The sequence below is a fragment of the Triticum aestivum genome, chromosome 1B (assembly GCF_018294505.1).
Source record: "Triticum aestivum cultivar Chinese Spring chromosome 1B, IWGSC CS RefSeq v2.1, whole genome shotgun sequence".
NCBI classification, from domain to species: Eukaryota; Viridiplantae; Streptophyta; class Magnoliopsida; order Poales; family Poaceae; genus Triticum; species Triticum aestivum.
In genome coordinates, this window is record NC_057795.1 from 679378630 (window position 1) to 679392456 (window position 13827).

Consider the following 13827-nt stretch of genomic DNA (forward strand, 5'->3'; position numbering starts at 1 on the left):
AGTTATTACAAAACAAATAAAGGAAACCTGTAACATATACATTTAATAATAAATATAAATATATTTTTTTGAACACAGTACTGATGCAAGCCCTCGTACATACGCGCATGCACTCGCCCCTATGAAGGCACACACACCCTACCCCTATGAGCACCTTGTAGAGACTGAGCCGGCATATCATCTTGAGATCCAGGAATAACGTGAGCACCAGGACTTGAACCTGGAGGGCTGGGGATAGCACTGTCCCTCTAACTATCCAACCACAGGTTGGTTTGCTATAAATATAAAATTTAGCGTATCATGAATCTAGCAAACATCTTACAATATTCCCACGGAATTTAGCAAAGAACATTTAAAGGAAAGATGATCGATGATCACAGTACATACACCCATCTTCTTTACCATTCCACTCTCTTCTAAAAAACAGGTTATCTTGATTTAAAATACTATTATGAGCGTTAAACCAGAGAAACATTTCAACCTTCAAAGAGGGTCAAACAAAGCCACACATTTTTATGAAACCAACTCACATGGCTCAACTTCTAAGCAAGGTACATAGGCTAAACACCAAATACTCCTGGCGCCAAGAAAAAGTAATACGGTGTGAATCTAACTTGCACTCAAGTTTGTTGAGATCTTGCAGACATCTTAAGCTACTCTGTGAATCTATGACGATGAGGCTGAAAGTCTGAATTTACAGTTGCATCGTACTATCCTTTTTTCTACTCCCTTTGATTCATAATAAGTGTCTCAATTTTGAACAAAGGTTTGTTCAATCTTAGTTCAAAACTCCAATACTTATTTTGGATCGGAGGGAGTATCATTTTTCTTTAAACTGTATCACACTATGTGTTCCCTCATGTACTAAATGATGGTGATATAAACCAATAAAAGCTTTCATTTCCAAAGGAAAAACTTCTGTGTTTATCAAATTAAGGAACCCTTGATGTGAATCTCTTTATTATATTACTAAAATAACAGGCAAACAAGCCGTCACATCAGAGAGTTTAATAACCAATCCCCACGACGCAGTTTGGTTTCTTAAGCGTACACACGAGACACTAAGCTCGCCCGCCAAAACTTAAAATAAGACACTAAGCAGTCTCGTTCCAGTGCCGTTGAACAGAATTATCCGATTCCTACGAGTCATGATGTAAGTTACGTGTCATGACATCGCTGCTTTTGTCAGCAATAAGTGATTGATTCGTCTTGTTTGTTCTTAATCCCGGTTGCACATTATGTTAGCATTTTATGGATTATACATAACGCAGCAACTCTCTGCAATACTATGTAAAGTCTAGTTTAATAAATAGATATTATAAATCTGTCTTAATCAAAAGAAAATATAGGCAATCCTTAGTGTACGAGTCAATCTTAGCACGTACTCCCTCCGTCCGAAAATACTTGTCATCAAAATGGATAAAAAGAGATGTAGTCATCAAATAAAAAGAGATGTAGTCATCAAAATGGATAAAAAGAGATGTATATACATCTCTTTTTATCCATTTTGATGACAAGTATTTTCGGATGGAGGGAGTACAATATTTCACAAAGGCTATTAATACCGTAGTTTTGGAACAATATTTATATAAGAAAACTGTTTATTTATGAATTAAACATAGTGAAATTAAAGCTAATATTGGATGTACTACCTCCGTGCCAAATATATGACACCAAAACGTCATATATTTTGGCACAGACCAAAACGTCATATATTTTGGCACGGAGGTAGTACATCTTAATTTCATTTTGTATCGACAATATATAGTCAAGAATGACCGATGTCAACATAAAATGCCTTTGATCATCAACATGCATGGATTACATAGATGCATCACCATGCATATATCTAGTAGTACATTTTTCTCGAAGATGAGTTGGACAGCGAGATGTGGAGGTATGCTTGAATTAGTGTTCACTAGCGAAGTTCACGGCTGCTAAATGTGGCAATGATACTGCATAGAGGTCTTAATACGTGTATGGATCATTTAGATGCATCAACATGCATGTATTCAACACTAACAAAAAATAGGTTTAATTCTAAAAAAAAGATCAAGTTATGACAAGTCTCCGTGAAATGGGTCATTTTAGAAATCCATATGAACATTACATCAGTTATTACAAAACAAATGAAGGGGAACTGTAACATATACATTAATAGTTTAATAAATATAAATATAAAATTTAGCGCGTCATGATCTAGCAAACATCTTACAACACCCCCAATGAATCTAGCAAATAACATCTAAAGGAAAGGTGATCGATGATCACAGCGCATTTTTTTTTGAAATGGAGGCGTACCCCCGGCCTCTGCATCATGATGGTGCATGCGGCCATCTTATTAACAAACCAAAATCGTCGAACAAGTCTTACAGCTCACAAAACGGAGCAGCCAAGAAAATCCAAAAAAGGAAAATTACATGCGAACCGAGTCAACCGGCACAATGAAGATAAATAGAATAAGCTCTCTAGACTCCTATCCTGTTATGCGAGCGCCATCCGAACCGGTTGAAGATAACCCAAGCTACCATCTCCCATTGGTTGCACCCAGTAACCAAAAGCTCCCTGGAGTCCATAGGAGTGAGTAAGGACCACGTACGGATCCAAGCCGTAGCCCTGAAGATAACCTGCAAAAAAGTTAAAATGTGTTGTCTATTAAAAATCATATCATTCCTGCAGTTCCATATAGCCCATAATAGTGCACATATTCCAATCCGAATACGAGCCGCAGTAATTTTCTCCACCCCAGCTAACCACGTCCCAAACAAAGACGCAATATCGACTGGTGAATTAATATTAAAAGCTATATGAATCATTCTCCAAAGTAATTTGGCAAGTGGGCATTCAATGAATAAGTGTTGTATTGTTTCGTCATGATCACAAAAACAGCACCGCGGAGAACCTACCCATCGCCTCTTAATTAGGTTGTCCTTGGTGAGTATCACTTGCTTATGAACAAACCACATGAAAATTTTAATACGCAAAGGGATCTTAACTTTCCAAATGTGTACCGACCGAGATAGGGGGCCGGAGTTAATGAGATCCATATAAAAAGATTTCACCGTAAATCTCTCATTCGAAGTTAATTTCCATTGAATTGAATCTGGTTGATCGGAGAGTTGAACTTCTATCAATCTCCGAACCAGGTGCATCCAGGCGGTCCATCTCTCACCAACTAACACTCGTTTGAATTGGATGTTCAAGGGAATTGTTTGAAGGACGGTACCCACGTAATCCTCCTTACGTTGTACAATATTATAGAGTGTAGGATATTGGATGGCCAAGGGCATCTCTCCTAGCCATGTGTCTTCCCAAAATCTTGTTGACATACCATTGCCAACTAAGAAGTTTACTCTATGAAAGAATAGGTCCTTCGTGCGCATAAGTCCCTTCCAGAACGGCGAATCAGTCGGTCTCATGGTAACCTGGGCAAGCGTTTTCGAATGCAGATACTTATTACGCAAGATTTGAGACCACATACCCTCCGGCTCAGTCTCTAGTCTGTAGAGCCATTTGCTCATAAGACATTTGTTCTTGATTTCTAAGTTTTCAATGCCGAGACCCCCTTGGTCTTTAGGTCGGCAAATGATATCCCATCGTGCGAGACGATATTTCCGCTTGGCCTCATCGGACTGCCAAAAGAAGCGAGATCGAAAGAAATCAAGACGCTTGCGAACTCCTTTCGGAACTTCGAAGAACGATAGAAGGAACATCGGCATACTAGTCAGTACTGAGTTAATCAGGACTAGCCGACCTCCATATGACATAAGCTTACCCTTCCAGCAGCTTAGTTTTTTTCAGTTCGTTCTTCAATACATTTCCAATCTTTATTGGAGAGTTTACGGTGATGGATCGGTATACCCAAGTAATTGAATGGCAAGGCACCTGACTCACACCCAAACAGTTGTCTGTATTTGTGTTCCTCGTCTTTGGCCTTTCCAAAGCAGAACACCTGCTCTTATGAAAATTTATTTTTAGGCCAGACAATTGTTCGAAGAGACATAAGATAAGTTTCATATTACGAGCCTTAGCCATATCATGTTCCATGAAGAGGATAGTGTCATCAGCATATTGTAGAATGGAAACCCCTCCATCGACAAGGTGAGGAATGAGACCCTCTACGTGGCCATGCTGCTTGGCCCTGCCAATAATGACGGCCAGCATATCAGCCACAATATTGAACAAAAGGGGAGACATGGAATCACCTTGTCGTAATCCCTTATGTGTCTGGAAATAGTGACCGATGTCATTGTTCACCTTGATTCCGACACTACCTTTCTGGACTTGGGTATCTACTTGCTTCCTCCAAGTTTCAGTAAAACCCTTCATGCGCATTGCCTGTTGAAGAAAAGGCCATTTTACTTTATCGTACGCCTTCTCAAAGTCCACTTTTAAAATAACCCCATCTAGTTTCTTCGAGTGGATCTCATGAAGCGTTTCATGTAGAACGACCACCCCTTCCAGTATGTGTCGTCCCGGCATGAACGCTGTCTGGCTCGGTTGGATTACCGAATGAGCAATTTGTGTCAATCTATTAGTTCCTACCTTTGTGAATATTTTGAAACTCACATTCAATAGGCAAATGGGGCGGAATTGTTCGATTCGAACAGCCTCATCTCTCTTAGGTAACAACGTGATCGTCCCAAAGTTAAGATGAAACAACTCCAAATGACTGTCAAAGAAATCATGAAACAAAGGCATAAGATCATCTTTAATAATATGCCAACATTTCTTATAGAATTCAGCGGGAAACCCATCTGGCCCCGATGCTTTATTCGGTTTCATTTGGGAAATTGCCTGATAAACTTCTTTTTCAGTAAACGGTGCAGAGAGAACATCATTCTCTACTGCTTGGAGTTCAGGAATATCATCAATCACAGATTCGTCCAGGGACACCTTCGATGAATTAGGGGGACCAAATAGTTTTTTATAAAAGTTAGAGATGTAAGCCTTCAGATTTTCCTGTCCCACTATTGTCCCCTCGTCCTGCTCAAGCTGTATATTTTTTTTCTTCCTATGCTTGCCATTTGCAACCATATGAAAAAATTGTGTATTGTCATCCCCTTGGATGACCTTCATTGTTTTCACATGCAATGCCCACTTCAGCTCCTCTTCTCTCAAGAGGGCTCGTAGACCTTGCTCAGCCTGGGACTTTGTTTGTTGCTCAAGCACAGAGAGCAGAGTGACCTCTGCCTTTAAGTCTAAAGCCTCAATCAATTGAGTCAGACGCTCTTTTTCTTGTTTATAAATCCCACTCTCATTTCTGGCCCAACCGCGCAGACATTGTCGGAGATGTCTAATTTTGTTTTGCCATCGCTCAACATGAGTCCTTCCACTAACCGGCTTAGCCCATTCTCGTGCAATCATCTCCAAAAAGCCTTCTCGCTCAAACCAACTGAGCTCGAAGGAAAAGATATTTTTATTTGCCACATGTGGCGCTTCCCCCGAGTCAAGAAGAAGTGGTGTGTGATCCGAGATCGCTCTCTGCATCGCATGGACCGACACCAACGGATATTTTTATTCCCATTCCACACTGGCAAGAACCCTATCCAACTTTTCATAAGTCAGAATGGGTAACGAATTGGCCCATGTAAAGTGTCTACCGGTGAGCTCAATTTCTCTCAAATTGAGACTCTCGATAATCATGTTAAACATCATGGACCATCGTCCGTCAAAATTGTCATTGTTCTTTTCATCTCTTCTCCTAATTATATTAAAATCCCCCCCAACTAGTATAGGCAGGTCTTCATCTCCACAAATCCGCACCAAATCGGCCAAAAAATCAGGCTTGAGTTCAGGTTGTGTTGCCCCATAGACTGCTACTAGGGACCATCGAAACCCGTCTAGTTTTGATCGCACCCTGAATTTGACCGAAAAATCTCCATGAACTGCACTAAGCACCTCTAAAGTCTCACACCGTACACCTAGTAAAATCCCACCGGATTGATCTCTAGGAGGTACGATGTGCCAATCAAAATCTATACCACTGGAGAGAGTTTGAAGATATTGTGATGTGAAATTATCTCGTCCAGTCTCCAAAAGTGCGATAAAGTCTAATTGTTGTTCTATCGTTGTTTCTGCTAAGAATCGTTGTTTAGCCAAGTCTGCTAGACCTCTGCTATTCCAAAAAATTCCTTTCATAAGTCATCATGATTTTTTTTATGTTTAACTCTGGCACTTCTGCGTACCGCCGACGTAGGGTAAATTTTTCTCTTCCAGGGTCGTTTGGGCTTCTCCTCAACTCCCTGTGGGATAGAAAGATCGGTGACCACAGAATCGTCCCCCTCCATCAGGAGAGGCTCAATCGTGTCTGTAATCTCCAACTCCTCCTCATCCTCCTCCTCCGTGATAGGCAAAAGATTATTACAAACATGTGCGAGATCAGCTATTCCTAAATTTCTCATATCATTGTCACTCATTGGTTTATGAGATGCAAGATTTCGAATAATCTCGGAAGCCCTCTCCGCTTCTAAGTCTAAAATATCATTAATGGATTTGACGACCTCGGTTTCATTTGACCCCAAAGAAATTCCTAGGTCGTTAGCCTTATCTACTATTTCATTTTCTGAGAAGTGCAAAAGTGAACAACTTTTATCAAAAGACGCACCTGTAGAAGCCTCGACATCACGAAGCATGGCGGCCCTCTTGGCCCGCGCTAGCTGCAGGTCATCCGCATCCGACTGCCCCTGGATCTGATTGCTGACACGCCTGCCAGCCGACACCGGATCCGCAATCCCACCAAAAGCGATAAGCTCCTCTGTGGTCCTCTCCTGAGAAGTAGAATCCCGACTCCCACACCCCTCCCCTATCATCGGTGAAGAAGGGAAGGACATGGAGGACAGGATCCCAGCCGAAGGGGATAGGGGGAAGAAGACCGGAGAGCCACCTGCTCACTAGTCCCTCTCCCTGTCTCCCCACCGGAGCCACTCAGCTCCTGGCCGCCTTGAACGACACCGTCCTGTGGGGGGGTTAGGGCGCGGGACTCCTTCCCGCACCTCACCCCCAACTCCTCGCTCTGCATGGCGAGACCCTGCAAGAGGGTTACAGCATGGGTGTCTTTCCCACACCTCACCCCCCTCTCGTGAGGAATCACCGTCGCCGAGATGGGAAGGGAGCCCCGGACCTCCTGTCCAGGCGACCCGCCCAAAGAAAACTGGCCCGCTGTCACGGTGGGAGGAGAGGCACAGACCACCTGTCCAGGTGCCCCTCTCGAAAAAGACCGGTCGGGCTCCCCACTTGCAGCTACCTCGTGAGTAGCAACCAGCCCGGCCGAAGGGGAAGCCATCATGACATCGCCACAGTCAACGTGCCTCTCAAGTGCAGTTGTCGTCTCGCAGGACAGACTCAAGATCGAAGGCAACTCAAGCTCCGCCGGGTCGTCAGTCTCAAGTCTGGAACTCCAAAGCCGACTAGGAGCTGAACTCGACCCAAACGAGCCAAAACAAAGAGTGGTCATCGGAGTAGTAGACGGTGGCGCCTGTTGGGCAGAACTATCTGCCTTATCTGGTTGCGCATCGGGCCCCTTCTCCGACTCCCGTTGAGAATTGTCAGCACCCTTATCCTGATTCCCGGGCGCTCCGCCCCCCTCAGTTGTGTCCATATCCTGAGGCTCATCCCCATCTTGGGAGATCGGAGTATCCTCAATCTCAAGCTCTAAAATATACGTGACTCCAGCATATGTCCATCTAACCAAATCCGGAATGTGCTCAACACTCGCGACACTGACTAGTAACTGCACAGCCCCTTGTGCATGAGTAAAGGGCATGTACACTTTTTCAGTCTTGCCAATCATCCCACCCAAGCTCCAAGCAATCAGAAAATGCTTCATCAATTTTGGTGGAGCACCAAAGAAACGAACCCACACCTTCTCTAAAGGTATACCCTCCGGTTCCTCCTGCTTCCATTCATCAAAAGCAATAATAGTGTTGGTGCTTGGGACTCTACACATGCCCCACTTGAGAAAATGCATCTGATCCTCTTTAGTGGGAAAATCCACCTTATAGGACTGTCCCTCTAACTGTTCCAGATGCCATGGATGGTTATCTGGTACCAAGTCACGCAACTATCTCACAATCTGAGCCTCGGACAACTGACCATTAGTCACCCGGACAACTGCGGGAAAGGAACTCTCAGCCATCTGAGGTAGCGAGTCCACTTCCGGCGTCTCAAAAAACATCAGCTCCTTGCAACACACACCGAAGATGCTAATGCCAGGTTTAGGACCAGATAGAAGTGGGCAATCTCCAGTAAGGTGCTGAGATTTTAGGCAATAATCACAAAACTCATTAGTGCACTCTGCCATAAAGTGACCCGGTTCGCCACATCTAAAGCAAGGCAACTTCTTTTTCTTAATTGCCCACTTGGAGAGTTTCTCTCCCTCCACTTTCTCCGGCCCTTTGTTAGAAGTACCCTCTCTGAGATTTAAAGCTCCAGATGTTGCCAGTACTGTCACCGTTGCTAGAGTCGTAACCACGTCAGCCGCAGCCGCCGGCAACGTAGATGAATCTGTCTCTGTGTGCTCAAGCTCCTCCCCCGTAACCATATCTGCAACGGGCGGTGGCGGCGGAGGAATATGGCGCGGTGGAGGTGGGCGTCTACCTCTCCCACCACGCCGATATCCACCCCGAAAGCGATAGTTGGGTCCGGCAACGCCTTCCACAAAATTACCGACCGGCCCCTGAAACTGTCCAGGACCACCATCATTGTACCAGTTGTGGCCACGGCCGCCACCGGAAGAAGAACCACGGTGCAGCCCCTCTCCATATGCATCAAAACCATCGTCTCCCCACCTCCCGTGCCGGATAGCATTCCATCCATCTCTGTTGTTACCATTGAAACCACCACGTCCTTGAGCGCCACGACCTCATCCTAGAGCTGGTACCTTGGCCACCGGCTGCTGCACCGGCTCGCCCTGCCGCTGCACGTCATGTACCGGTGCCTACGAGCTTGGAGCAACCGTGACCGGGCCTAGTCGCGCGGGGGGAGCAGTACCTGCTCCGGTGATCGGGCCCTGCCGCGGTTGAAGGAGAGCACCCCGGCCGGCACCCGTTCCAGGCTGTTGTTGCGGTGTTGGCCCGCCGCGTCCAGCAGCACCATCGGCAGCGATGGGCGCAGCGGCACGACCGCCCCCGACAGACCCCGTCACTGCGGCGGCTGGATTGCCGCGACTAGCAGCGACGGCGGCATCCGGTCCAACGGCGTTCGGCGGACCTCGCTTGCCATGCGGCGGCCCGCGTCCAACCATCTTGTCGGCGTAGGTGAGTCGACGCGTTCGTCCCTCGCCCAGGGTCGGGAAACCAGGTTTGAAAACCCTAGGCGTAGCTAGGACGTGAGGCTTGATCGAAACAATCAGGTCAGTGCGTACGGGAACGGGCTCGGCTTGGATTCCCAACTGGGCCTCGCCCGAGTCCAGGAGACCCACGACCGGCTCTGTATCCAAACGGGCCTCAACACCCAAAAGAGAATTCAAACGAACCCTTCTGGCAGTTTGAATGTCACTCACCGATCTCGCCACTGACGACCTCGACGGCGGTGACGGACGACCCTTCTTTCGATTGTTCTTCTTTTTTCGAGTAACAAGAGTCCAATAATCCGGCAGAAACTCGGATAAAGTCACGGGTTCGCGAAAAACCTTAGGAATCGGACCGATCCAAGGTTTCATTGTCGGTTTGACACTTTGAGTTTTCGAATGCCGATGAGCAGGAACCTCTTTGATCACCGGCAGCTCCATCGGTCCAGTAGCTTGGGGAAGCAGAAACGAACCTGTGGAGAGGTGATCATCCTCTTGATCTTCATCATCGCTGTCAATCAAAGCCCAAAATCGCCCTCCCGGTCTCGCCGGCACCGTCGTCTCCGTCAGGTCAATCATCACTGATCTCGTCGAACGTTGATCTACCTGCACACGATCACCAACCACCACGTGAAAAGCATCAAGGCTGAAACGAGTCCCTACCTCGATCGAGTCGCCGTTTGGCAAGTAATCGCCGGCTAGGATGTCATTCTCCAAATCAAATAGAGCCATCCAGCGCGACTGATGGGAGAGACAGACGCGGCCTTCGATCCACTTGCCAGGATCCGTCTCGCAGTGGCGGAGCTATGTGTAAGTCTGGGGGTGCTGTGGCCCCCCCAACTTTGGACCAAACTATGAAGATTTTTTTTTAGGAAAGGGCTTAGATGAGAATTTTTTAGCAGTTTACACCCTCAAACACCCACGACTTAGCCTTGGCCCCCCCAGCAGTTCCTACCTAGCTCCGCCAGTGCCGTCTCGGCCAAGAACTGAACACGCCATTGCGTGAATCCCCCTTGGCCCTGGCCGATCGCTTCCGGCGCTGAGATTGATCGCGATCCCGACGCCCCCTCCGTTCGTTCCGACGCCATCGAGGCAATCGGATGCAGATCACAGCGCATGCATCCATCTTCTTTACCATTCCACTCTCTTCTTAACAGGTTGTCTTGATTTAAAATACTATCATGGGCAGTTAATCAGCGAAGCAGTCTAACCTTCAAAGAGGGTCCAACAAGCCACATATTTTTATGAAACCAACTCACATGGCTCAACTTTTGGCGCCAAGGTACATAGGCTAAACACCAAATACTCCTGGCGCCAAGAAAAAGTAACACGGTGTGAATCTAACTTGCACTCAAGTTTGTTGATAATAGTTGTATAAGGATACCAGCCGCCTCGGCAAATCAATCTTTTGACTGCCGGCCCGCCAGTGCGCTACTTATGATCATATCCGCGTGCTCGGGCGGTCCCTCTGTTGCTGGTCGTTTGTCCCACTCGCGCCATTTGTGTACGTATATATAAGGTGCCCACGCAGCGGTGCAATTCACGGCCAACTACCTGTCCGTGTTGCCAACATTGCCTACGTCTCCAGCAGTCCACAGTCGATCGAGTGAGAGAGGAGTTCAGCATCAGCTGGATAAGAATGGTGGGCGCCGGTAACCACCATGACGTTTTGACGGAGGCTACGGCTGCTGGTGGCGGCAGGATGAAGGAGGCGGCCGTGGCGGCGGTTCACGGTGAGTCGACGACGTGCGGGGACACGCCGCCGTTGTCTGTCTCCATCAACGTGCCGGACTCGCGGTCAGCGCTCCACCCCAGCAGATTGCCCCGTACCAGGGACGCCGGCGCCGCACCACCAAGTGAGACACCTCTAAGTGAGGTTCAGCAGCCGCAGCTCCACGCACAGCCGTCCATGGTGCTCAGAGGTGGCGGGGAGGTGCCGGCGGTGCCGCGGAGCGACAGCACGCGGGAGCGTGACCGCCGGTTCGACCAGTTCAAGACCTTCTCTGGTCGCCTTGAGCGGCAGCTCTCCACCCTCCGAGGAGTGCCGCAGGATCCGCCGGCGCCTCACCTTGATGATGGCGCCTCGTCTAACTCTGATGACGATGACGTGCCCACAGCTGACCGCTACTTCGCCGCACTCGAAGGCCCCGAGCTTGACACCCTTCGAGTATGTACCAACGGACATCCATTCCAAATTATTTTATTTTTCTGCCAAAATCATGGGTAATCGTCTCTAACAACGGCGTGGATGTGCACAGTCGACGGAGGTCCCGGTGCTTCCCAAGGACGAGACGTGGCCATTCCTTCTCCGGTTCCCGATCAGCGCGTTCGGGATGTGCCTTGGGGTGAACAGCCAGGCGATGTTGTGGAAGACGCTCGAGTCGGAGCCCTCCATGGCGTTCCTGCACGTGCATCCTACCGCCAACTACGTCTTCTGGTGGGTCTCGGTCGCCCTCACCGTCATCGTCTCCGTCACCTACCTCCTCAAGGTCATCTTCTACTTTGAGGCTGTCCGCCGTGAGTTCCACCATCCTGTGCGCGTCAATTTCTTCTTTGCGCCCTCGATCGCTTGTCTCTTTCTCGTCAAGGGTGAGCCGCATCCGGTCTGGGAGATCCACCACATCGTCTATAACCTCCTCATGTTGCCCATCCTCTGCCTCGGCCTAAAGATCTACGGACAGTGGATGTCTAGTGGAGAGCGGCGCCTCTCCAAAGTGGCCAACCCGTCGAACCACCTTGCCGTTGTTGGCAACTTTGTCGGTGCACTGCTTGGCGCCAAGATGGGCCTCAGGGAGCTGCCCATCTTCTTCTTCGCCGTGGGGCTCGCGCACTACGCCGTGCTCTTCGTCACTCTCTACCAGAGGCTCCCCACCAACGTGCAGCTCCCCAAGGAGCTCCACCCAGTCTTCTTCCTCTTTGTCGCCGCGCCGAGCGTCGCGTCCATGGCATGGGCCAGGATCTCTGGCGAGTTCAATGACGGCGCCAAGCTCCTTTACTTCATCTCGCTCTTCCTCTACATGTCGCTAGTAGTGCGCATCAACCTCTTCACGGGGTTTAGATTCTCGCTGGCCTGGTGGGCCTACACATTCCCGATGACAAGTGTGGCCCTAGCGACGGCGTTGTATGCATCAGAGGTGGACAACTTGTTGACGCGGGCACTGGCAGTGGGGCTGGCAGTGATCGCTGTCGTTACCGTGACCGCCGTGCTGGCCACGACCTTGTACCACGCCTTCGTGTGTGGAGACCTCTTTCCCAACGATGTCTCCATCGCCATCACGAGGAGGAAGCCCAAGTTCAGCAAGATGCTCTCGCAAATTCGGTCGTCCAGCTCAGACGTCAAGGATCTCGTCCTCTCCATCCCCAATTTCAGTTCCAGTTCCAAGCACTCCAGCTCCAACTCCAGGGTGAGCAGCAGCGCCGGTGAGTGTCCGGTGATGGCGCACGTGCACGAAAGAGTAGAGCGGGCGTTTGATCGTCGGTGCACAACAGATTGCATGCACACACGTCTAGCTTATATTGACCAGTAGAATTTACTTGTATAAAGTTATTTCTCTTTTTTTCTTTCTTTGTTCTTTTTCATCTTTGAGAACGGATTGGGAGCGTTATCCTTGAGCAATTCGTATTGCCATGGTGGTAAATAATTGCGGGAGTAAACCATTGAGTTTGTAAATTTGTTGATTATAATTGAGTTCTTCGTGAGCAAATTTATCGGTTATATTTGCATGTTGTCGTGGCATCCATTGTTAACAGTTTCAATATTGCAACTTGTTTATTACTTTAGTTATGTTGCAACTTGTTTGTTGGTGCATAGAGGCGGCACTTGTATAAAGACCACTCACTGGGCTCCTCCGCTGGTCGAGTGTGGCCGGAGCGATGCTTGCATGCATGGACCGCGAACAGTTGAAAAATTCAAGTTCCAGGGCGACTTTTTCTGCATCGGCGTCGGAAAAAAAACCCAGTTGCTCGTCCAGATTCGCCCGCCCCCGCGCACACGCCTTTCGCCGCCGTGCCGACCCGGCGCCGTCTACCTACCCGCCGCCGCTAGAAAGGCCATTCCCTTGCCGAAAAAAAGAGAGGGTTCGCCGCGGAAGCCTCCATTTCGCTCATGGGCGAGCTTTCCGGCGCTCCGGCCACGCAGCGCAGGGTTACCGGCAGTTGCGCCCCTACCACGCCCGCCAGGTGTTCGGCGTTTTGTCTGCTCGGTGATGGACTCGGACGACGAGGAGGCATTTGTGGCCCTGCTGGAGGAGGAAGCCGATGCCGACGTCCGGGACGAAGAGCGCCTCATGGTCCTCACATCTCTGGCCGACCTGTTTGCGAGCCATGCAAAGCCGCGGCGAGGTGGCTTGGCCCCGGGCCGGCAAAAGGCAAAGCAGAGGCATCGATTAGAAGGCTATTGCTTACTCTACGCCGACTACTTCGCCGACGCTCCACTGCATGGCAAGAAAGTATTTCGGCGCCGTTATCGAATGAGGCGAAAGCTCTTCCTCAGGATTGTGAATTCCATCTGTGAGTTCGACAGATACTTCAAGTACAAG

The 13827-nt window shown here is 48.6% G+C and overlaps 1 protein-coding gene across 1 annotated transcript; it reads left to right on the top strand.

Annotated features, from left to right (window-relative positions):
• The first annotated feature begins 10928 nt into the window (after nucleotides 1-10928).
• On the top strand, nucleotides 10929-12816 carry LOC123082423 (S-type anion channel SLAH2-like). The gene is made up of 2 exons (XM_044504752.1): nucleotides 10929-11456; nucleotides 11548-12816. Exons 1-2 carry the CDS (start codon nucleotides 10929-10931, stop codon nucleotides 12814-12816), a joined length of 1797 nt encoding a protein of 598 aa, XP_044360687.1.
• The last annotated feature ends 1011 nt before the right edge of the window (nucleotides 12817-13827 follow it).